The sequence below is a fragment of the Colias eurytheme genome, chromosome 9, assembly GCF_061535395.1.
Source record: "Colias eurytheme isolate Ceu_HAF_F1 chromosome 9, ilColEury1 Martin Lab GWU primary, whole genome shotgun sequence".
NCBI classification, from domain to species: Eukaryota; Metazoa; Arthropoda; class Insecta; order Lepidoptera; family Pieridae; genus Colias; species Colias eurytheme.
Window position 1 is genome coordinate 1,956,044 of NC_142988.1, and position 25,833 is coordinate 1,981,876.

Here is a 25,833-nt window from a genome sequence, read left to right on the forward strand (position 1 = left end):
ATTTCTTCGAAACGAGTCGCAGCAACTAAACATAACGTTCTGCCATCTTCAAACATTTTGGCCGAATAAGATGAAATGTCGTATTTTGATAGCTTATGAACCAAACTTTTATTTTAAGTATTGCCAAATTATATAACGTTAATTTTGGTCTTAATATTTAAATTTAATATTTATTTTGTCCATTACTGGATGCTTGTCCACGACTGGTGCCGTTACCTTACCTATATTAAATTTGTAAAATTGAATTGAATTTTAATTTATGATTGTGGTAAAAATAATTGTTTCGTTTTATTTAAATATCTGCTGAACATCAAAACCAAAAAATAAGCTTTAGACCATTGAAAATTCAAGACTGGGTTTTGGTTTTTTTATATATTTTAACTAATTGAAACTATTAAATAGAATAATAAAACTAACTCAAAGAACAGAACATTGAATGCAAGTTTATTAATAGACCTGACCTAACCCACTTTAAAATCCTACATAATTAATTTATAATATCGATTTCATTTCATGTGTTGATTCCCAAGAACTATTTACTACATAAACCTAGGTTTAGTACCTATATACTATAAAACTGCATGCGATTTTGAACACTTAGTTATTAGCTTAAAGACTATATTGGTATAAAATTTAATTATCATAATAGTAATGTGATACAATAATACACAGTCCATACAATATTGTTGACCCTGACGTTTGTGTGCGGGGAATTAACAAAATGCTGAATTTCAGAGAAATCAGTACGAATTGTGCTAAATGCTTGCTCCTGGCTTTGAACGTGTGTTGCATAGTAAGTATTATAAATAAGAAACATTTGTGCACTTGAAATAATTAGGTAAGTGTTTACTGTACATGCTACTAAACTCTGGAATGCTCTGCCAGACTCTATCAAAAATGCTCAGTCACCAAATAGTTTTAAATGTATGGTTAAATCTCACTTTCTCAGTTTTAGCCGTACATAAAATTTATTTATATTATATACGTATTATTAATTACTATGTATTATTTTAGTATGGTATTTTTCTTCGAATCTCTATTCCCTTTTACTTATTTAGTTTATATCACAATATGTATGTGTATCCTTTATCATAGTTATTATTGCACTACCCATTTATGTATTTTGGTATTTATTCCTCTATTGTACCAAAGGTTGTCTGGAAGAAATCGCTCTAAGCGATAAGACCGCCAATTGTACTTAGTGTAAGTTATATTTAAGTGTTTGTATTTCTTGTTTTGTTATCTTTAAGTGCAATAAAGTATTTATAAATAAATAAATAAGAACTAATATATAAAGTTTACGAAGATCCTAAAGGCAATTATCCGATTGTAGTAAGATGATTCTATCCAAAAGATAAAATTTAAATTTAAATTTTCACTGTTAAATTTCGTATCTAAATTAATAAAACAAAATAACTTAAATGCAAACTACATACATCGTGAGTGACTTCATTATAAAGGACTTATGGTGCTTAAAAATGCACAAAAATTGCGCCTTACAAATCATCAGAAGACATTATTTTTCATTTTATGAAAAAAAAAAAAAACAAGCTTCTCTACATCATATTGTAGCACATTTTTGTACATAATACTTTGTGAAGATACCATCTTAACTTCAGTTCTTTTAAGAATTGTACATTCTTCTTACATAACAATATACATAATACTTTGTGAAGATACCATCTTAACATCATTTCTTTTAAGAATTGTACATTCTTCTTCGTTTATGGACGAATTATTATACTTTTGTCCAGTGTAGTCCAGGAGAGACGGGATAAGAATTGTACCAATACAGCTCATTATTTTCCCAGCTAATTTCGCTCTGTACCTTCATATTCGCGGTGGTGGACACGAGAGTCCTCAAGCAGTATGGTGAGGAGTATGCCGCAGGAACCTACATTGGGGACGTGGTGGTGATCGTGGCCTGTCTGCTGGTGCTAAGCGTGGCGGCGTTTGGCAGCATTGGAGCTTTGAGGAATAATGTCAAGATGTTGTACTTGGTAAGGAGAACATGCCTATATTTTACATCCGATCCTGAAGATTAAAATAAGGTTATGAATTATGAAGCTTAAGAATAAACTGACTATATTATGCTGATACTGAAGCAAAATATTTAATTTTGTTTTAGCCCTTTACCCTTTTATTTTGTTTAATACAATTCTAATCATGGGTATAAGGATCAAACGAGACCTATTACAAATATCGAACAATCTGAAAAACTTGTAGACAACTTATTGTTTACAATTGGTTTGCAAAAACTTAGAAAAAACCCAGACACAAAATATACATAAAGCCGAAAGCGAAAGTTGAAATTTGGATTCATATTGTAGTGTTTCATATTACAAATAGCTAACTAGGCTCTGCCCTTATAAAACCTGATGTTCTCTGCTTTCCAGTACATCGGCTTCCTCATGATCACAGTGGTCATAGAGCTACTGGTCACCATCTATGTAGCTGTGCAGAGATATGGCCTGGAGTTCCGAGTGTCGGATTGGCTGCGAGAGGACTTCTTCAAGAACATTACTGGTGAAGAGATGGACCATAAGCAGCTGTGGGACCAGCTGCAGAGTTCTGTATGTTTGTGTAAATATTGTCTTTAAGGACAGGAAATAATATCGATGACAAAAATCGAGCCTCATGCATCTGTTCAAATTGAGTTTAGTCAACTGATACAATTTAATTAAGATCGTATATTGAAGTGATGATTAGTGGAGATATTTCGTTGTCTTTCTCTGAAGGACATAGCACGAGGCAAAATCGCTATATTATAATACTACTATAATTTATTTTCGCTAATTTTATCGTATGGTATTTGAACACCAGCAAAAATGCAACATGTTTCGACTTCACTCATGACTCACGTCTCCTGTAAATCTTTTCTTAGTTGTGACATACCTGTGAAAGAAGTGTAATGTAGAGCAGAGCTGTTATTTTAATCAGTATTTTGTTGTATTTTTTTTTAATTTTCAGTACGAATGTTGCGGTTTGAATGGTCCAGAGGACTATCACGCCATGCGGAAGCCAGTCAGCATGTCTTGCTGTGGAAAAGCTTTTCGCGCTAAAAACGATTATGCAAAGCAAATGCTCTATAGATCTTGTTTAGAGTGAGTATTATTTTTAAAATTGCTTTACTTTTGCTATATTAAAACATGATATAATTAAAAAGTAAGTAAGTATAATGAAGGTCTGAACGTAGAATTAAAAGGAACTTTAGCTTTGGTAGGGAACAGCTGTCTGAAGGCAAAACTAGCTCGAAAAGAAAATGTCACTAAGGTCGAAAAACATTGTTACCTGTACCCCTAGTGTGAGTTTGATCGAGTACGAAACGTTACTATCGCGTCTGCGTCACAGCCGAATTAGTATGGAAAATCGAACAGCGCCCAATTTCATAGAAATCCGAGTTAACTTTATCGCGATCGAGTGCGAGCAAAAACTCACACTTAGCACACTGCTGCAGAATTTACTTTACTATGTACGACTAATTTTTATTATATTATTATTTATTAAGATTGATATAATAATTATAATTATAATGATTATAGATCTTCAAGCTACTTCCCAGATGGCTGCGAAGATGAAATCTTGGAAGTGCTACGATCAGATGCAGAGTGGTTATTCGGTGTTGCTGTCACCAGTTTTTGGTTTGAGGTAAAAATAAATACCTATTCCTTATAGACTGAAATGTTAAAGAATAGAAAATTTAAAAATTTCAAGAGTCTCACATTACAAGTAGGCGTTTGTGTATTTTGATGTTTTTTCTAATTTAACTTAACTTATCCTGCGGTTCCTGCTCACCTTAATCGGTTCGTCATTTTCATAATTACAATGTCAGAGATGCATAGATAAGATTATCAATAATAATTTAACCTTCACTCTTATACTTTAGGTAATAAAATCTATATATTATTTTATTTATGTTTTTCAGGCAGCAGGAATGCTTCTTGCGATGTGGGTGGCGAATAATGAAAGATATAAGATTCAAGCGAAGATTACTCAAACTGTGAGATATTAGTAAATTGTTGTAAATAAACGTCTTAATAGTTATTTGATTGTTTCATTTTATTTGTGAGTAGCATTTCGCCTGTGGCTTCCTCCGCTTTAAAACCTTAAAATACTTAAACCTTCCTCTTGAATCACTCTATCTATTAAAAAAAATCCGTTGTGTAGTTTTAACGATCTAAGTATACATTACGTTTATACTATGTAGTGATTCATGATTGAATGTTCTAAACAAATAGATAGTTAAAAAAAACTAAAAAACACGCTTTTTATAGAAAACCGAACAAAAAAATAGAAAATAAATTTAAATGAATTTGAATTAAGAAAATAGTGTTAAAAATTTCAATGAATACATATAAATTAATAATAGTGTGAGTAAAAAAAAATATTTTATTTAAAAAAAAGCGTGGGGTGCTGCATATTATCGAAATGATAATCACTCTACTCATATCTGTCAATAAAATATCTATAACCATTGACACCATGCACCGTTCGTGTTCGTGTTTGTTTGAGTTTGAGTTTGAGTTCGTGTTCGTGTTCGTGTTCGTGTTCGTGTTCGTGTTCGTGTTTGTGTATCCAGTGTTGATAATTTTTGACAGTAAAATATTATCAGAAAACACATACCTATCATAAAACAGTAACCAGACATTCCCTGTGCCTTGAATATTTTTTAAAAAAAGATTAATTTCTGTTCTATCGTATATTTTAAGGGTCCAAAACAATCCATATACTATAGGATTTAAAAAATTAACCTGAACTAACTACAAAATACATACATAACAAGTCGAAAAAAACGTGATTTCTTGTCCGTTCCCCTATTTTGTAGGTTGCATGCATATATTCCAACTAGGTATGAAGAGATATACAGAGAACGCTAAATACATTTGCCTGGTCACCATTACCATTAGATACACCATGACATGGTAGAGGCCGTTCTATAGAATTACGTCAAATAATCCTTTATATCTCTGTAGGTGAGATGTTCTCCACCCTAGTCATCATCAGGTCTCCAGAATATAGTCCGTGTTGAATAAAATTAATTTCTAAATCGGTGTTTTCTTAACTGTTCCCCACTCTAGAACTTATAATTACTTGCTTAGTCATCTTAAGGTCTCCAGAATGGGTCATGTAGTAGAGACTTAGCTTAATACGGTTAATGTTGTACGGTTAATTACCTCTACATTTACAATATACATAGTACACAACATTTACTATTCATAAGCTAGTATTTTATAAACTAAGTTTTTCGTCTTAATAAGCCGTTCAAGTTTGTATGTTGTATTGTTTATAGCATTTTCCTACTATTACACCCACTATTTAAATAGCTTGCTTCATATTTGTAAGTCATTTTTTACCCAAAAAATAAGAAATAAAATACCGCCGTAATACGATACGAATTTTATAGATTAATATCCTAATACGGTGGTATAACTCCGAAATAGGAAAAATACTGGGCATGTTTATTCTGCGGTATGTGTTCTTAATTAGAAATCCTGTTAAATATGAAAACGGTTGAGTACAAAATGTTTGTTTCTTAGAAGGGGTAAAAATAGGAAGGTGTATTTTAATTTAGCCGAATTTTTTCGAATTTTAAATTTTCGAATTTTCCGAGAAAAGAGAGACGAAACAGCTAATATTACGATTATTATGTCTATCAAAATTTATAATCATGAATTATTTTTGACGACTGCACGCAAGTTAGTTTTAAAAAGCTAACCTGACCTAACCTAACCTAACCTAACCTAAGCACAAACCTAACTACATATTAAATCGTCACACACATTTACTTTTTACGATAAATAATGGTTTATTTTCGATGCGATTTTAGCCAATACAGCATTAATCCTTAACCAATTATTTATTCCTACTTTTACCCCTATATCAAATAAATGGATGAACCGATTTTGATAAAATTTGACTATTTATTTCTGACAGGTCGTCTATTTTCATTTGATATATCACTTGGGTATGACAGAAAACATTCTTTTATTTTCATTCCCACTTTTACCCATATATACAGGGTTACAGGTTAAGACGACCTATTTTTCGTTTTCCGGGCATTTTCCCACGCTTTTTTCGGACATTTTCAAGCATTTTCCGGATATTTTCCAGGCATTACCCAGGCATATTCCAGGGATTTTCCAGGCATTTTCACACAGGCTAGTTTAAACACAGGCTTTAATTTACCCAAATTTTAACTTTAATTTAAGTACCCATATTTAAACTATTATTTTTTCAATAAAGAATTTTTCTATTTCTATTTCTATTTAATGTAAGGTAATATTTAATGTTAGATAATCTATGTACTAAACTTCACAATTACTGTGTGAACGTTCTTATACATATAAAACTTTTTGTTAAAGTAATAAACCCTAATTCAATACGCTTTAGGTAAGTTATGTTTTGTGCGTAACCTTCTCCAGATAAAGAAAATCTACTGAACCAGCATAAAACACAAATCCTCAAAATCTAGCCACTACTTTTTTAGAATATAACAATGAATATTCTAAAGTTTTTATTTATTAAGCCTTGATATAAAAAAACTTGTTATTTAACCAAATCCAGTCCATTTAAAATTAACGAGAGTTACCGCTCTATCGAGACTAATAATAATAATTGATACAACTCCTTCATATAATTAAGTTAAAAGTTTTTCCTTTTAATTGCGGCGAGCTTTAGAAGTTGGATCCTACTATTTTTATTAATTATTACAGGATTATTAAATACCGCCGTCCTTTAAAATAATGAAAATTAATTTTACGTTAAAGATTGAACTACCTTTTATAAAAGTTAAATATAAGAAATACTTAGTTTTTTGCTCGATTACGATCAAACTTTAAAGGTAAAAGGTTATTTACTATGCAAAGACGGAATAAATAAAAGGTAAAAACGGTAAATAAAGCACACTAACAACTAAAGAACACTAATAATATAAATAAATACAACATATTACAATGCTCCCATCTTCTCTATATGTAGTCCATCTTCCTGTGGTGGTGGTGCAGCTAAGCAGTTTGGGCTTCTGCGGCTTCGGCAGTGAAACCAACATTGGCGCTAGTTTATCTGTTTTTGCCTGTAAATCAATTTTAATGATAAATGATATAATTGGAGTGCATGTGAATCTACTGTATTCTGTCACATATCACTTAACTAGCTGCGCTTCGTAATAATAATAATTCCTCGATAAAGGGGCTATCTAACACCGAAATAATTTTTATCAGTAAACAGTAGTTCCTGAGATTAGCGCGTTCAAACAAACTAGTATAGATTTATAGATTGAATAGGCTCGTAAATATTATGTACCGCTAGTAATTAATATAAATATAAAAGTACCTGTAACATTAATATGTTAATGAAGCTTAATAGCTTCACGCGTTTTTTTGCATACACTTCTTTAGAAGGATCCTCTTTCATCATGTTCGAAACCAATTCCGAATAATATCCACGCTTCGGAATCGAATCTCTCTCCGTATTGTCATGAACCAGATCATGGTATTTGATTATTTTCTTCTTAATGAATGTTACACTCATTTTAACCTATTTATTGAATAAAATATTAATTAAAATATTAATAATATTTATATTTTATTAATGTCAATATAATTATTTAAAGTGACATTTGGTTTGACAAAAATGTTTTTAATTTTTCGTAAAACCGCAATGATTGTTTTTGGTAAAACTAAAAAAGGTTTCAATAGATTGTTTTATTCAATACGTAATTTGATAATCGCCCAGTTAATTATACTACGTAATGATAATATTATATTTTAAGGTGATCACTATGGTCAAAACCGAAAAACACCTTATACATATTGAATTTTGTTGAGGAAACTGTTGGTACGATTGTCCTAAAAAAAATATATATTAATTATGTGATACTCAAGGATATAATTAACAAAGTGTATTGTTTACTTTTCATTTTAGAACGGCCTAAACATAAAAAAATACGTACAAATCAACCCCTTTTCGAACATAAAACGCATTTTGTTAGGAAAACGGCTACTTACATTTTATACTGACGACGCGGTTGGCGCAGTGGTAAAGTAACTACGTACTGAGCCGACGGTCCCGGGTTCGATCCCCGGTCAGGGCAAATATTTGTGTGATGAACTCAATTATTTGTTCTTGGGTCTGGGTGTTATTTTCTATATATGTATTTATTAAATATTATATTTATCGTCGCCTAGTACCCACAACACAAGCCTTAATTGAGCTTACTGTGGGACTAGGTCGATTTGTGTAATAATGTCCTATAAAAAAAAAAAAAAAAAATACTTACATGAAATTTATACCAAAAAATATGTTATGATATTTACGCAAGTTGTTGTTGTTGTTTATAATTTATTTAATATGGACCACGAAATTTATAATCATGAATTATTTTTGACGACTGCACGCCGTAACTGCACGCGTGCAAAGTTTTTTGACTTGACCTTGAAAACACGAGGCGCGTAACGCGTTAGTCGCGCGCGGCGTATGTGTATGTATGGATGTACATATGCCGTGCGTGATACGTGAATGGTAACGGCAAAAATTAAACAAACAGAAACTTCTACTACTAACTTCTTCTACTAACTTTTACTATGTATCATCACTACATAGTATAAAACAAAGTCGCTTTCCCTGTCCCTATGTCCCTATGTCCCTATGTCCCTTTGTACGCTTAAATCTTTGAAACTACGCAACGGATTTTGATGCGGTTTTTTTTAATAGATAGAGTGATTCAAGAGGAAGGTTTATATGCATAATAAGATCCATTAAGTAGTGGAGAAGTACTGTTATTTTTGAGGTTTCTAATGTGATGTCGTAAAAAATTACATTTATTCCGCTTACATTGCAAACGCAGGCTGAACCCTAGGAGTTTTATCAAAATAATGTACTAAGTATTATACACATTGAAAAGGTCTACAGAAAAGTCCGCGATGGTATATGTCTATCTCTTATGGATAACCCACAATAACTTTTTTTTGTCATTTACTTTTTACGACAAATAATGGCTAATTTTCGAAGCGATTTTAACCAATACAGCATTAATCCTTAACCAATTAAATACCATGGATACATTGTTCATTTAATATAGATCTATATGGCCCTTTACACCGTATGATTTAAGTGAATATTTTCGAAGATATTACAGATTTAAAAATTGCAGGACGTAGCGTTTGCGGCCGCCCGGCTATGTATTTTATACCCGTGCGATGCCGGAGGCCGGAGCGGGCCGCTATATTTAATATCTACCTATACAACGTTCACAATTTTTCTGTAGTGTATCAGCATTGCACCCGTGCGAAGCCGGGGCGGGTCGCTAGTCTTATATATATGTTAATGGTAATGTTACACAGACTTATCTGCTGTGTAATATTAGCATTTAATCAAACATAAAATTTGGGGATATGATTAACAGTGAAGTTGGCAAGCACATACCTGGAGAATTAATTTTGATATGAGTGCAGTCAACAGCTCCCACAACTCGAGGAAATCCTGCTATTGCAAAGAACTCATTGGCCACAACTGGAAATTCTTCATGTGTTGGCATATTTATAAATCTTGACTTCAAGCTGGCTATTTTGGCCGTCACTCTATGCACTATTCTATGGACCGTTGGTTGTTCAACCTCAAAGATATCGCCTATTACCCGTTGATAGCTGCCTGTTGCATAATAACGGAGAGCTATGAGAATTTGGTCCACTGGCTGTATGGCTCGGTTTCTTTTTGTTAACGGCTTGATGGTACTACCGAAAACAGTCCAAATATAAAACTGTTTCTTTCGAGAGGCGAAACCGTGAAACAAACTCCATGTCGTGGTACTTTTCAAAAGCGTTTAACTTTTCTTCATTTCGACGGCTTACGCTTGGTCTTTCGTGATCCGAAAGCGAAGATAATGACGATAAAGACATTTTATTACTTTTCTACACGAGGAATCCAAGTTTTAATAGATTAAGTTTTCTTGTGCATACCTGTAATTGGTGTATATGTCGTGGTCATATCGTAGATTTGCTCATTTCATGATATGATCGATCATTTCGTGAAATGGTCGCATTTCATGAAATGCTCGAATGTCTATTGGCCACATCATGATGTGGTTTGGGCAGATCAATGATAAGAAATCGTTTCTCGATATGGCCCACTAAACGCGCGGTTTTTTCATGAAATGATCAAAATTATTTGATCATATTGTAAAATAGTTAGTTACATTAATTATTGGTAGAGGCGCTGCAAGCGCTGTGTTTATGTGATAAGATGGCGGCCGCCGCGCTGGCGAAAATTTAATTATTCGCAGTTTAAAACTTCATAGTTCATTTTATTACAATATGAAGAAAGTCATAGCAAATAATTTCCGACGAAGAGGTTCGAGTACTATGGAAAATGCGGATATCTTATATTGAGGAAAAAATGCGTCTAAAATCGTTTACATAAATATATTTATATATCCTATGTTATTATAATTGTTCCTTTTTTAAAAAGCGATTCGCTTCTGGCACTCGCCGGCCGCTGCCGCGGCACGCTCGCTTTGCTCGCTCGGCTCGTGCGTTCTTTATTAAAGTCTAACCTAACCTAACCTAAATGTTTTCTATTGCAAAAACCATTCGCTTCTGGCATTCGCCGGCCACTGCCGTGGCACTAACTTATATGACAATAAACAAGTTCTAAAAATATTCAGAATTTTTTAATGTTTTATGGACTTTATATATTTTATACGATCTGGCCAAATGTGGATGACCATATCGTGAAACGTTGACGATTTAACGATCTGACCAAACCATGTTGGCCATTTCATGAAATGCGACCATTTCGTGAAATGGCCACTCATATCATGAAATGATCAAATCTACGATATGACCACGACATATACATCACATTAATATTTGTTAGTTGTTTAGATCTAATTGTTATAATTTTTATGTGTACTCTGTAAGTATGTCTAAATAAATAAATAAATAAAATAAAATAATAATAGATTTAAAAACAGTAAGAATTAATTAATAACAGTATTGCTTTATTATTAAAGTATTGTAAAAGAGTGGCTAATTTAATAATCATAGAAGAAATAATGCAGCCCCGCAAATGGCGAACAAAGACAAATCGTATGTGAAATAGACATCTGTATTCCCACGTCCTAGATAATGAGCCTTCTGTGATGAGCAGCGCGATAAGCTGAGCGGGTAGCAAATCGCTTTATCCATACTTAATATTATAAATGCGAAAGTAACTCTGTCTGTCTGTCTGTTACTCAATCACGCCTTAACTTCTGAACCAATTTGCATGAAATTTGGTATAAAGATATTTTGATACCCGAGAAAGGACATAGGATAGGTTTTATCCCGGAAAACCTACGAGAACGGGTTTTTCTTTGAAAACGCGGGCAAAGCCGCGGGCGGAAAGCTAGTACACTATTAAGTAATTATATCCTTTGACACAGTTGTAAAAATATATTTTTATGTATCTTTGACACGTTTAATCACATTATAATCAGCAGCACAGAATACATAATAGTTGTCAGCGGTATAAACAATTTAAACAATTTAAACAATTTTAAACAATTTGTTTCGTAAAGTTTGCTAACTCAATCAAAAAGATTTACCTTTTAAATAACTTTTATAACACCGTTATAAAAATACAACTCGCTCACCTCAGTACCGTGGAGTGCGTGGACATAATGACCACCGATGGTAGTCCATTGCAATGATCGATACCACCGTCATTTAACCGAGTCACGCCAGCTCAACCGGACACATTTTAAACTTTATTCACGATTTCTAAACTGTATTAAAAAATTGACAATGAAGCCGCGCAGCATTCGTTGCATGAAATTCTTCTTGACCCTTTTTAACATAATTTTCATTGTAAGTTTTGTTTCAAATTAGCATGAATGTGTTTGCATGGAATTGTTTAAGTTAAGCAAATGTTTAAGTGTTGTACTGTTTTATTTGTACACTAGCTGTGCCCTATGGCTGTGCCCCGTGGTATTACCGGCAGTGCTCCGCTTCTGTTGGTCTTAACGAGATGATATAATATAGCCTATAGCCTTCCTCGATAAGTGGGTTATCTAACACCGAAAGAATTTTTCTAATCTAACCAGTAGTTCCTGAGATTAGTGCGTTCAAACAAATAAACAAACTCTTCAGCTTTATAATATTAGTACATATATTATGTTGTTACGTTTGAATAATAGTATCGATTCTTAGATTAATGGTTTCACTTCTAGTCAAGCGGCTATCATGATAATGCTATGAATTTTTAATGTTCTATCGATTGTTCTGTTATAAAGCTTTGCGTGTTGGAAGCACTTTAAATTTATTTCTTGTTGTTAACGTTGATTTTACTATTACTCGCTTTTGCTTGAATTATATCGTTTTAAAGTTATAGGCATTGGCTTTGAATGTTTTGTTTACAATATTTTTGACAAGAGCTTTTTAAATTTGTATCATGGTGTACCTACGACACAATATGGATATTGGATAACTATTAACTAGCAGTGTTAGATAATATTATAATGCTACTTTGCGATTTGACGAAAAACTTTTATTCTATAAGGTTTACATGATATAAATTCGAAGTTTTGCAATTATAATACTTTAATACGATCTAGATATTCCAATTGTATGTCTATGTCTCAAAAAAAAATAAAATACATATTACGCGCTTATAAAACTTTTCAATAATTTTCAAATTGGCGCCATGTCGTTCTTGCCTATTGTATGTGTACAGGCGAATTACATTTATTCAATTGCGTTATACATAATATGTAAATTTACTTTTTTTAAATATGTGAATGAGTTCTTATTTTACCATTTAAACGTAAAATAAAAGAAAATTGTAATAAAAATATTGCTCATACAGTTAAAAATCACTATCATCACTACATAGTACCTATAAAACAAAGTCGCTTTCTCTGACCCTATGTCCCTATGTCCCTATGTCCCTATGTCCCTTTGTACGCTTAAATCTTTAAAACTACGCAACGGATTTTTAATAGATAGAGTGATTCAAGAGGAAGGTTTATATGTATAATAACATCCATTAAATAGTGGAGAAGTACTGTTATTTTTGAGGTTTCTAATGTGATGTCGTAAATAATTACATTTTTTCCGCTTACATTGCAAACGCAGGCTGAACCCTACGAGTTTTATCAAAATAATGTACTAAGTATTGTACACATTGAAAAGGTCTACAGAAAAGTCCGCGATGGTATAATTATTATGTCTATCTCTTATGGATAACCCACAATAACTTTTTTTTGTCATTTACTTTTTACGACAAATAATGGTTAATTTTCGAAGCGATTTTAACCAATACAGCATTAATCCTTAACGAATTAAATACCTTGAATACATTGTTCATTTAATATAGATCTATATGGCCCTTTACACTGTATGATTTAAGTGAATATTTTCGAAGATATTACAGATTTAAAAATTGCGGGACGTAGCGTTTGTGGCGGTACCGGCCGGCCGCCATGGCACCCGTGCGAAGCCGGGGCGGGTCGCTAGTAATATATAATATTACATATTCACATTTATTTATTCTTTATTTATGGGTGTTTAGTTTAATAATTATTATTAAGTACAGTAATGACCTATTGAACCCCTAATTTGATGAGGCTTGTATTACATACTGTTTATATTTTGTGAGGTTCTAAAAACTAGCCAAGTCAAATTATGAGGTTCAATAGGTCATTAGTTGTTTGCTTTGTGAAAATAATTACTTATATAATTTAAATTTAAAAAAATCATATTTTAGAATAAACGTTGTTCTCTAAGGGAAAATAAAACAATTGAGTTTTCAGTTCACCTAAGAACTTAATACATTTTTGTAAATAAATTTCTGGACTGTCTACAGAACTTGGCACACATTTAGATCTCATTTCTTTTTTTGGCAAATTAAGTCAACGATTGAACTCGGCTCCAATTTTTACATTTATGTTTTTGGTGGGATAAAACTTAAATGAAGATGCGCGCGCATTACGCGCATTACGCAGTTCACCGCTTACACAAAAAAATGGTTGCCTGTAAAGTCGGTTTTACGGGCGAAGATTTTACGTGACAACGTCTTTTTCTCGATCATAGTTGAGTGGGAGAGAGACGCAAGGCATTCGGCGGGCCTCTCTCTCGTTCGGTGACTCATCGTAACGTTACCGAGCGTTACACTTTTTCATAAGTGACTCCCAGTCGCAACCTAATTTAAGACGTTGTCACGTCAAAAAGCCATAGGATATAAAAAAATATATCACGAAGATGTACCTTCTCCAGTAAGCTATCGCAGATGATAAAACAACAAAATTAAGTGAAATAATCTGAAAAAGAAAGAAATATCGATCGAAAAAAAGAAATATCGATATGAAAGCTTGAAAGAACCGTTAAAGCTCAGTGATTAAACTTATCATAAACGAGTCTCTATTCCTGTTCTTTTAAGGAATTATATCGATTTCTTTTCACGAATTTTTAAGCTCAAATATTATTATAAGATTATGTTGATGTTGTTCCAGTTTTTAAATTTGTAGAATCACCCCGGCGAAAAGTCTACCCTACCTCAAGGTTAAACCTAAACCCTTAAAAATCACAAAAACTAACTTGTATATCTATAGAGAATGTTTTTTTTAGCTATTCGGTCTTGTTCTGATGGCAATATGTGTTATCAACATGCGTGATAAGAAGAATCGTCCTGAGAAACAATCGGCTCTCTCCAGGGGTGTGCTGTCGTTCTTCTTGACGCTGGGTTTAGGGCTGGTGATCACAGCTATTTTGGGGTGTATTGGCGCTTTGAGAGAAAACGTGAAGATTCTTTATGTGGTAAGTTATAGTCGAAGATGATATAAGTAGTTGTTTATGTATTTTTTCCTCTACCTACCTGTTAAACTTGATTGAGCTGATTACCATCTGCCCTGGTTGCCTGTTTGCCTGGAAGAGATCAATACTAAGTGATAGGGCCGCCATTCGCCAAATACACTAAACTGTTTCTTGATTTATTTTGCATGTTTTAGTACCTAAGTCCATTTAGTAACTAGGTCGTAGGTAACGTCGCGTCGCTAGAAAAGTAACTTCGAATTAGTCTAAATGTCACAATTAATGCAGTTACGTAGGCATATTGATTATTTTTTTCCAGCACGCATGTTTCCTGATATTCCTAGTCTCCGTGGAGGTGATGGTAGGAGTGGGAGGGGCTGTCCTCAGCGCTTGGATCGGAAGTGGTAACGAATTACGTGTGCACTTCTATAAGAACACCACTATAGATGACCAGGGTGTCAACCAACAAGCTTTCTGGGACAATTTGCAGTCGGAGGTATTGCTGTTAAGTCAAAACTTTTAAGTGATTATTATTTTAGTAGATACCATTTTTAACGTAACGCTTCTATTAACATTGAACACAAAAAATTAAGAGAGAGAATAGAGAAATGTTTCTAGAGAAACATTTAATTTCTTGATCCATGATCCATCAACTAGCAAGGGTGATTAAATATACTACTACACATGATAACAACTGCAAATGATTAGTTGTCTTATTTTATACCTAATTTATGATTCCATCTTCTATTAATTTGCGCTAACTCAGCTCTATATCATGTAATTCAGCCAAATCTCCCATCTTCTATCATTCATTGGAGCTAACTCTATAGCTTGGCTACAAAATCCCAATACATTTCATTCTCTTTCAGAACCAATGCTGCGGCGTAGACGGTCCTCAAGACTACTCAATCCTCCAACGAGACATACCTGTCTCTTGTTGCGCGCGTGCTCACCCGCTCCGCGAAGGGGGGGCAAGGAAACAACTGCATACGTCCTGCCTTGCAGAACGCTCGTATTATACAAACGGGTGTGAAGAAGTACTGAGGCAGAAGAAGGCTTTGAAAGGGAATATAATATTTATTAGCACGGGAGTCATTTTTACCTTGTTGGAGGTAAGTAGGAGTACCTATAACTTATAAGGGAACGATATTAACTGTATAGGGAAAGGATATTATGAAATCTAGTGCAAGATTTGAGATGGAGTTTAATTTAATAAGAATTTTGCATGGTTTTGAGTAATCTAATACATATTATAAAGGCGAAAGTTTGTAAGGATGTATGGATGTATGGATGTATGGATGTATGGATGTTTGTTACTCTTTCACGTAAAAACTACTGAACCGATTACAATGAAATTTAGCACACATATAGAGGGTAACTTGGATTAACACATAGGATAGTTTTTATCCCGGAAATCCCACGGGAACGGGAACTATGCGGGTTTTCCTTTGCAAACGCGGGCGAAGCCGCGGGCGGAAATCAGATAAACACATTGCCTACATTATTCGTGTGACATAGGCAACGGAAAATAACTAGTACATCGTATCATAAGGTACGAATAGTATCAAAAGGTATAGAAATAACTATTGTTACTAAAAAGTAAAAACTTGTTTTATTTTCAGATTATCTGTATTATCTTGGCAATATATGCGGCAAGAGGAGTGGGGAGTGAACGACGAAAGTTGCAACAGACATTGCAAGCTCATTTTGAAAGTTAAGACGATACACAAAAAAAAATCCACTGCTTGGCGGGCGGAGTCTAATAGCTCGCTATCGCGAACGTGGGTGTGCGCGAAGTCATTCTTGCAAACTCGCCGCGCTGCCGCTGGCCGACTCGGGACAAACATGTATGGAGTCGTCATACAGTTATAATATTGTTATACATTTATTCAATTGTTGATTTATTGGTTTTATTTTCTTGCTTATAAACACATAATCTTCTTTCCAACAACTACTTAGACATTATTAATAATTATTATTATTTCGTAATGTTTACTTTATTACAAAATAATACAGGTTATAAATAATCTTTAAAATAACAAAAAATATTGTGACTGAAAAAATGAAATGGTAATCAAAAACGCGGACTACTGAATTGATTTAGATAGAATTTGATGCTGACGTAGATATTACATCATGCCCAGAAATGAAAGGTACTATTTCTGAAAGAAGTTATAAACCCTAATTCTTCTCAGTCAAAGTCAAGAGTGGAAGATATCACTAATACAGTAAAACTGATGCGAAACTTTGGATGTTAATTTGTATATTTTTTTGTTAGTTGTTACTTAATCACGTCAAGACTACATTACCAATTTTGATAAAATATAGCTAATTGCCTGGATTTACACATAGGATACTTTTTATCCGAACTGAACACTTCTGTGGGATAAAACAGGATTCACGATATAACCTAATTCCAAGCGGGCAAAGCCGCGGTCGCAATGATATTTTTTTAAATAGAAAAATTGTTTAAAAAAAAACACAAAATATATTGACGCATGTATTTATTTTTTGCACTCTATTATAATTGTAATTATTCATTACAAATAATCAAAATAAAATAGCCAGAACAAAGTTAGGCCCTGGTAGGGTAGGTAGGCAGGTACAGCAATGTGAGACGAACACTGGCTTATTTATACCAATAATAATGTATTATAAACATTAAATTAAGTTTACAACAAAAATACATAATATTAGCTAATGTGAAAACGAATCAACCAATCATCCCACAACAATGAAATGTGCACACAAATATTCATCCAAATCGGTTCATGTGATTAGGAGGAGTGACTGCAGCGCCATCTTCCGGGCCCAATTGTGTTTCCAGATCACCCAGGAACTCAATTTAATATACTTACACAAAATTTTTCGAAATTAAAACTCACATTACTATGTTAATATGAATATAAACCTGTTTTAGTACTAAGCAATTTCCCGCACAGGTGTAGTAAGTATAAATGAAATAAATATCAACATCAAATTCTTTATACAACATACTTATCTACCACCTACTAAGAAATGTAATTCTTGAAATTTTTTCGTATTTTTTTTAAATATAATACTACTCCAATGAGCTCCTGTTCCATATCACGTCCGCCATACTTCCACTAAGTTCACCATGATTTTTTATTTCTTTGCACTTTGTTGCTTTTTGCTAAAAATGGAATCATGCGATAAAACCAGTAGAGCGTTGATAACATACATTTTTGACTGAATAAAGGTACTTACGAAGGAGTGGGTTCACATTGTGAACAATCAGTGGGTTTATTTTCCTTCTGGATTCCGGATTTCTGAAAAGATTATCTATGCTATAAATGAAAAAAATCTTACACATTCGTTATGTACTTAAAACAGGGGTACATATCAAACATCGTCTATAATACAATTATCATCAAATTTAAAATAAAACCAACTTCTTCATTAATTTGTTCCAATTGTACCTAAGCATTCTTTTTTCTCCAACCTTTATGTTTCTTCTTCTTATTTTCTTTATTGTCCCCATTTGTCTCATTTTGTCTTATCGTGTTGTCACCCTTTTTTACGATTGCGCGAGCGACACAAGTTCCCCGTGTGACGGCCGTAGCGGGAATGACTCGTGCAGCGATCGGGGTAGGAAGGTACAGGGCGGCTCTCGCTATATTGGCTGGTCGCGCGCTAATTTCAAGTATTTCTTGTTTATTTCAAAACCATCGCATATTTCAAAATTCTAAATCGGTAGACGTATAGGTTGTATATTTTATAGTTAATATCCAAAAAGTCGTAACTTTACGTTTGTTATTTTGAAGATGCCAGAGATTATAAAAAAATAACAATGAGAACTTTGTATTTTTTTTCTATCGAGAAAATATCATGGAATCATGTTTCTAAAACGGTAGACGTATTGTGTTACTATTGAACTTTCTTGTCAAGAATTTTCATCACGACAACTTTAATAATATAAAAATTACGAAGGTTTGAAAAGGGCCGTAAATGTTAGAAAAATTAATTCATCACCTTAATTGAGTTGTCTCTAAAGTGGCCCTCTTCACAATGGGCAGCGTTGGACGAGTAGAGGCAATCTTGATAGTGAAGAGAGCCGAAATGACTAGGATCAGCCTTCATTGCAGAATCGCCGTAATGGCGGCACATTGACCATAATTTGTTTGGCCAACGCTGTCCATTGTGAAAAGGACCAATAATGTGTTGTCCTTAGAAAAAGCTAGAATTTATATTTTTAGATCTATTAACAAATAAGGTGTTGTATAACATAGGGAAATGCTCACAATTTTAACTTGGGTTTCACACCGTAGATTTTTATATTAATATATACTTACATATAATAAATCTGTAGAAGGGTCAATTCTGTACATTGAAAATATTGAAAAAATAAATAGCAGGGGTTGTTACTGGATCGATACCAAACCCAAATATGTGATTAAAAAATTTTTTGTCTGTCTGTCTGTCTGTCTGTATGTGAAGACATCACGTGAAAACTAACGATTCGATTTCGATGAAACTTGGTATAATTATACCTTATTATCCTGGGCGTAAAATAGGATACTTTTTATCCTGGAAAAATACGTAGAAAAAAAATTAATCTTAATTTTTCAGTTTTATCTATAGACGTTGTTCTGTAGAACAGCGAACACACGTTGCGTATTATTGTAGGCCTAGCCGTATTTGGGTCCAATAGATATTTATAAGATGTCATTGTCAGAGTTACTCAAAATGGAGAAATAAACCATCCACGCGAAGACCGACATCCGCGCGGACGCAGTCGCGGGCGGAAGCTAGTATTGATTATATTTTATAGCTCTATAATCAACTTAGTATAGACATTCATATATTTTAGATATAAGTCAAAATAGTATCTTTATTGCATAGATCTATTCTCTTATTAACTTTTATATATGTAAACTAGCTGGTGCGTTGTGCGCGGGCTGCAAGCAGCCCGCGAGCCCCTTTTGCCCCTGGGTTGAAGCAATAGGGCAGTCATTTGAAAATGCATCAAAATCCCCCGTCAATTTGTTATTATTTGCCAACAGCGATTCCACAGTCAATCGGAAGTGCTTATAAATTCCCAATTCAAATATTTTCTATTTTGAAATGCTGTCGACCTTCGAGGGTGCGTGGTGCGCGGGCTGCAAGCAGCCCGCGAGCCTCTTTTGCCTCTGGGTTGAAGCAATAGGGCAGTCATTTGAAAATGCATTCGAATTTCCTGTCCATTTGTTACATCTGCTAACAGCGATTCTACAGTCAGTCGGTAATGCTTATAAATTCTCCATTCAAGTATTTTCCACTTCGGGAGGCTGCCCACCTTCGAGGGTGCGTGGTGCGCGGGCTGCAAGCAGCCCGCGAAGCATCCCAGGGCAGAAATCTTCAGTCAGTTGAAAATGCATAAAAATTCCCCGTCAATTTGTAAATACCTGCTAACAGCGATTCCACAGTCAATCGGAAGTGCTTATAAATTTCCCATTCAAATATTTTCTATTCCGGGGGGCTGTCTATCTTCGAGGGTGCGTGGTGCGCGAGCTGCAAGCAGCTCGCGGCTCATCCCAGGGCAGAAATCTTCAGTCATTTGAAAATGCATTTGAATTTCCTGTCCATTTTTTACATCTGCTAACAGCGATTCTACAGTCAGTCGAAACTGTTTATAAATTACTTATTCAAATATTGGTTAAATTCTTGAAACGTGATCCCCGAATTTCATCATTTTGAGGTGTCTAATCGATAGCGGGCAGTGACTTTTCATAATAAACTGTTAAAGAGTGTACTTAACACGCACGTCGCTTCGCTCTTCGCTACCTATTTGAATATTTACGCCGGCCGCTGACGTGACTTGCTCGCTTCGCTCGCTTGGCTAGTGCGTTAGTTCAAAAGTAACCTAACTCGCTCGTCGCTTCGCTCCTCGCTACTTCTTTGAATATTTACGCAGGCCGCTGACGTGACTTGCTCGCTTCGCTCGCTTGGCTAGTGCGGTAGTTCAAAAGTTAACCTAACTCGCTCGTCGCTTCGCTCCTCGCTACTTCTTTGAATATTTACGCCGGCCGCTGACGTGACTTGCTCGCTTCGCTCGCTTGGCTAGTGCGGTAGTTCAAAAGTTAACCTAACTGGCTCGTCGCTTCGCTCCTCGCTACTTCTTTGAATATTTACGCCGGCCGCTGACGTAACTTGCTCGCTTCGCTCGCTTGGCTAGTGCGGTAGTTCAAAAGTTAACCTAACTGGCTCGTCGCTTCGCTCCTCGCTACTTCTTTGAATATTTACGCAGGCCGCTGACGTGACTTGCTCGCTTCGCTCGCTTGGCTAGTGCGGTAGTTCAAAAGTTAACCTAACTCGCTCGTCGCTTTGCTCCTCGCTACCTATTTGAATATTTACGCTGGCCGCTGCCGTGATTCGCTCGCTTCGCTCGCTTGGCTCGTGCGGTAGTTCAAAAGTTAATAAATATTTTCTACTCCGGGAGGCTGTCGACCTTCGAGGTTGCGCGGTGCGCGGGCAGCAAGCAGCCCGCGGCGCCGTCTTTTGCCGTTGCTATTCAATAACCCTTCCTACTATGGAAATTTCCATACAAAATTTTCGAAAAAAAAAATTTCGCTTTTTAGCAAAAAATTTTATATGCCTGGAAGCGGACCAAGTTTTGAAGCATTTTTTACTTCGGCGACCCCGACCTACCTGCCACCGGTTCAGAGAGCCGTTGAATTTCGTGATGTATGGAAAATGGAAACCGAGGGTCGGAGAGAAATTCTGAGTATGCAGTTTTGTAAATCTAGCCGATTAGAGCACAGAAGTCAATTTTCAGACCGATCGTAAAGTAACCGGCGCCACCATCTTGCTTTGAAAAATTGGCCATTTTTGAAAAAAAAATTGCGTCCAATTTGATATTTCTCGATTGCCCTGGTAGCGCCCCATGTTTTTGATCATTTTTTAGTTCTACACCCCCCACCTATCTGGCGCCGTTTCGGAGAGCCGTCGAATTTCGCGTTGTATGAAACTCGGAAACCAGCGGTGAAAACTCGATTATGAGTATGCCAACTTAATGTGCGGCTTGATTAAAGCCCCTGTGCCAAGTTTCAGCGCGATCGGACCAGCGATGGCCGTTTTAGCATTTGTATTGCGGCGGCCATTTTTTCCGCCATTTTGAATTTTTTTCACTATCTGTGGTAATTGCTCGAGGTCTACTCCAAGTTTAGTTCGAGCACCCCAGATGTAGCTGATACCGTTTGCGCGGGCCGTTGACCGTCTCCGCGGGCTGTGAGAAAGTTCAAAATTTCGGATTTTTCTGGATATCCTGGGAGCTGGGCGAGTACGAACGTGGTGTGAGTGTGTTTCCGCGATGCGCCACCTCGTCTAAATTTACGTTTTTATGTTTGCGCCAAAAATTGAAAAATTCCAAAATCGAGCGACCCACTACGGCTCCCTGGTAGAGTCCCAGGGTGGTGATCATTTTTAGTTCCGGGACCCCCCACCCTAATCGCACCGTTTCCGCGGGACGTTGGATTTTACGTTGTATGGAAGTTGGAAACTGGGGCCCGGAGCCACTCGAACGGGGCACCGATCGATTCGCCGGCTCGAACAGAGCACGTGTGCCAAATTTGAGACGTAAGGATTCATAAACGGCGATTTTGGCAAAGTACGGCGGCCATCTTGTTTTCGCGAAAATCGCCATTTTTCCACCACCTCTGGTAATCGCCACCAGTTCCGAGCATTTTTTGTTCAGACACCCCCCCTCCAGGTGGCACCGTTTTCGCGCACCTCCAGGGGTCCACTCGGTATTCGAAGATGATCGAGATCGCTATATTTTTCCGGTGGTCACTGGGAGCACCTCTACACGATCACGTCGAAATCCCCCCCACTTTCCGCGTAGTTTCCGAGAAACCCGATGTCAGTCAGTCAGTGAGTGGTAGTGTAGCTTTATATATTATAATACTAGCGGTCCGCCCCGGCTTCGCCCGTGGTACATATGAAAAATAGATGTTGGCCGATTCTCAGACTTACCCGATATGCACAGAAAATTTCATGAGAATCGGTCCACCCGTTTCGGAGGAGTACGCAGACTAACATTGTGACACGAGAATTTTATATATAAGAAGAAGATAAGTCAATATTTAATGTACGTATGTGTTTGTACTTTAATATAACTATGAAATCTTTATTATAAATAGGCACTTATTTAACTCTCTCACACACTACATTTTATTAATTTTTAATACATTTTTTCACTACAAACACATTTAAAAGTTATTATGGTATTCGAGTCAAAATAATTGTAAGATGATGAAAAATAGCTGTATTCTGTGATAAAATACGTAGATGACATAGCGTTAAAATAATTATTTTATGAATTTAAAATGGCTGAATGGGACCAAATATTACGATAGATATTTATCATGAGATTCAGAAGCTATTATCAAAAGTTATTAATCTGGAGAACTTCAGCACTCATTTTTTATATGACATTTATTTATATCCTGAATGGGATGTATATATAGGTACTTTTTTTTTGTAATTTAGTGAATTTAAATAAAAATTAATGCTTGATTGTTAATTTCTGTAATGTTTATAACTTTAAAGTAAAATATTCAATGTAGGTACCTATGTATTAAAAAATACGATAAGTGTTTATATGTGTGCATACAAAATTTGTGATAAAATTTAAGTAGGTACCTAAGTGTTCAAGATTATGTTATTAGTAGATTATATCTTATTGTGTGTTGTATCTTTCTCTTATTATGATTGAATCGATTTAATAAGGATTTATATTAGCTATCTTTATTTTCATTTATTTAGTCCAGATAAATATGCGTAAATTATTTCAAATCTCTTAGAGATTCAGATATTTAATAAGTTTAAGTATTTAATACATATTTTAAGTAATTTTAAGAATACGTAGAAATAATTCAGCACTCTATAAGCACCGATACAATAACATTTGAAATAAAAGGCATAATTTTCAAACACTTGTATTTATTTAATAAAACCTATGTAACACCGAAGTAACGCTAATAAAATTTTTCACATTTTAATTGAGTTTTACTTACAATAAAAGAGGAATTTTGATTATCAAAGATTAATCAGCACTACAAACGACAAACATGTGTATATAAAAATATATAAAACAATATGTAGTCTAATTATAAGAGAAAATTTTGTGCAAGCTTTAACGATCCTAATATCACTTAATATCTAAAATAATCTGAAAAGTTAAAATCAATTAAAGTGAAGGAAATAAGAGTGTTAAAACATAGATATAACATACCTATATATTTATGATGAGGAAAATAATAATTTAAAAATAATATTTTCACAAAAAGCATAACTTAGTAGGTACTGAAAAAGTTCGTAACGTGTAAGTTTAGTTAATTAATAAGTAAACTTACTTATATACCTTAAATAATACGTTAGACAATATTGAGTCTTAAAAATATTTAAATCTGATATAGTGAATACAAAAAATGTCACAAAAAATTGCCCATAACAAATACAATTGAAGCAAAAATTGTAATGAAAATACAGTGACTAAAAATAAGAATACTCAAAAATCCTAATATTTAGTTTAATAATAAGTGACTAGTTCAAAGTATGGTAACATTAAAATGATGGTGAATTTAAATGAGGAATGATGAGTTATTACGTAAAAATTACTCTTTACTTACTCTAGGAAATAAATTTTATTCCAAATACATATTTATTATAGGACTAGATTTCCGCCCGCGGCTTCACCCGCGTTTTCAAAGGAAAACCCGCATAGTTCCCGTTCCCGTGGGATTTCTGGGATAAAACCTATCCTATGTGTTAATCCAAGTTACCCTCTATATGTGTGCTAAATTTCATTGTAATCGGTTCAGTAGTTTTTACGTGAAAGAGTAACAAACATCCATACATCCATACATCCATACATCCATACATCCATACATCCTTACAAACTTTCGCCTTTATAATAGTATTGAGATTGAGATTGAGATAACATATACCTTAACATATAGGACAACAAAAATAATCCTTATGGCATGATTCTGTATTCACGCGCGATGACTTATAGCGTATTTCATGTATAACTTTGGTGTTTCTACACCGATTTACATGATTCTTTTTTTATTGAATAGGTAATAATGTAAATTTTTTTTAATTAGGGATGAGTGAGAGTTTTTGTAAACGTAAGAGTAGACAAATATAATCAGAAAGCTCCGAATTGCTAAGCTATTGAAGTTTCACGTGTTATTGTGAGTCAATCTTAAAAGATAGACATAATATGCTGCCTAGGAATTTATTTTTATATAATAATAATAATTTAAGAACATTTGTGTCGTACATGATTTCTATGTAGCTTTAACCATTAAGGCTGCACACCCGACGGAAGCTTAAAAAATGGAGTAACTTCTCCCGTTTTCCCCATATTTTCCTTCACTGCTCTGCTCATATTGATCGTAGCGTAATAAAAAGTATACTACAACCTGCCCAGGAGTATGAAGAATAATTGTGCCAAATTTCGTTAAAATCTGTCGTGTAGTTTTTGTTTCTATAACGAATATACAGACAGACAGACAGACAAAAATTTTACTGATTGCATTTTTCGCATCAGTAGCGATCTCTTATCACCCCTTCATAGTTTTTTTGCACGCCTCATAAGCGAAGCGTTGAGGTGGGTACTACTGTCACTTCGCGCAAAACATCTGATTTTTCAAACTTAAAATGTCTTTATGTATCATACATTGCACTTGTAAGATAATACATACACACACATATTAAGAAAAAACACTATTTTTAACGTTCATGATATTTTTGATGTCATTTTTGTTATTTAAACTAGTTAAAAAACAGTTTAAAAAAGTTCTGTCTTGGACGTCCGTGTGTCTGTATGTGCGGATCCTTTTTCTTGTTAACACGATAGCGACCGAAATACTTTACTAATCGAGTCTTTTTTTTTCTCTTACGCTTGAGTATGCTCAGGAATAGAACCCTTTCATTTTTCAGGGTCTGATTCGATGTGGTTTAATTGTTATTAAATAAACAAAAATAATAATTAATAAATATTTATTAAAAAAAATTATGAGGCGTGCACTTTTGGATTTTCCAA

General features: G+C 34.5%; 2 protein-coding genes and 1 long non-coding RNA gene across 3 annotated transcripts; 2 read left to right on the plus strand and 1 right to left on the minus strand.

Annotated features, from left to right (window-relative positions):
• The first annotated feature begins 266 nt into the window (after positions 1–266).
• On the plus strand, positions 267–4,044 carry LOC149905628 (23 kDa integral membrane protein-like). The gene is made up of 6 exons (XM_090105975.1): positions 267–793; positions 1,812–2,000; positions 2,397–2,573; positions 2,971–3,104; positions 3,543–3,648; positions 3,926–4,044. The coding sequence occupies exons 1-6, from the start codon at positions 722–724 to the stop codon at positions 4,010–4,012; spliced, it is 765 nt and encodes a 254-aa protein (XP_089962101.1). The 5' UTR covers positions 267–721; the 3' UTR covers positions 4,013–4,044.
• A 10,574-nt stretch (positions 4,045–14,618) lies between these two features.
• Positions 14,619–16,501, plus strand: LOC149905629 (tetraspanin-18-like). Its single transcript, XM_090105291.1, has 4 exons — positions 14,619–14,789; positions 15,103–15,279; positions 15,653–15,895; positions 16,406–16,501. The coding sequence occupies exons 1-4, from the start codon at positions 14,619–14,621 to the stop codon at positions 16,499–16,501; spliced, it is 687 nt and encodes a 228-aa protein (XP_089961417.1).
• A 734-nt stretch (positions 16,502–17,235) lies between these two features.
• Positions 17,236–18,789, minus strand: LOC149905630 (uncharacterized). Its single transcript, XR_016457092.1, has 3 exons — positions 18,247–18,789; positions 18,012–18,073; positions 17,236–17,937 (listed from the first exon to the last, which is right to left on the minus strand). It is a non-coding gene; the product is annotated as an uncharacterized LOC149905630 (long non-coding RNA).
• Between the last annotated feature and the right edge of the window lie 7,044 nt (positions 18,790–25,833).

Bases quoted from the DNA above. Each gene is read 5' to 3' on its own strand.
- LOC149905628 (XM_090105975.1), top strand. From the start codon at position 722: ATGCTGAATTTCAGAGAAATCAGTACGAATTGTGCTAAATGCTTGCTC. The intron at 794-1,811 runs GTAAGTATTATA...TTATTTTCCCAG, and splicing joins CTTTGAACGTGTGTTGCATA to CTAATTTCGCTCTGTACCTT. The intron at 2,574-2,970 runs GTATGTTTGTGT...TTTAATTTTCAG, and splicing joins GGGACCAGCTGCAGAGTTCT to TACGAATGTTGCGGTTTGAA.
- LOC149905629 (XM_090105291.1), top strand. From the start codon at position 14,619: ATGGCAATATGTGTTATCAACATGCGTGATAAGAAGAATCGTCCTGAG. The intron at 14,790-15,102 runs GTAAGTTATAGT...ATTTTTTTCCAG, and splicing joins ACGTGAAGATTCTTTATGTG to CACGCATGTTTCCTGATATT. The intron at 15,280-15,652 runs GTATTGCTGTTA...ATTCTCTTTCAG, and splicing joins GGGACAATTTGCAGTCGGAG to AACCAATGCTGCGGCGTAGA.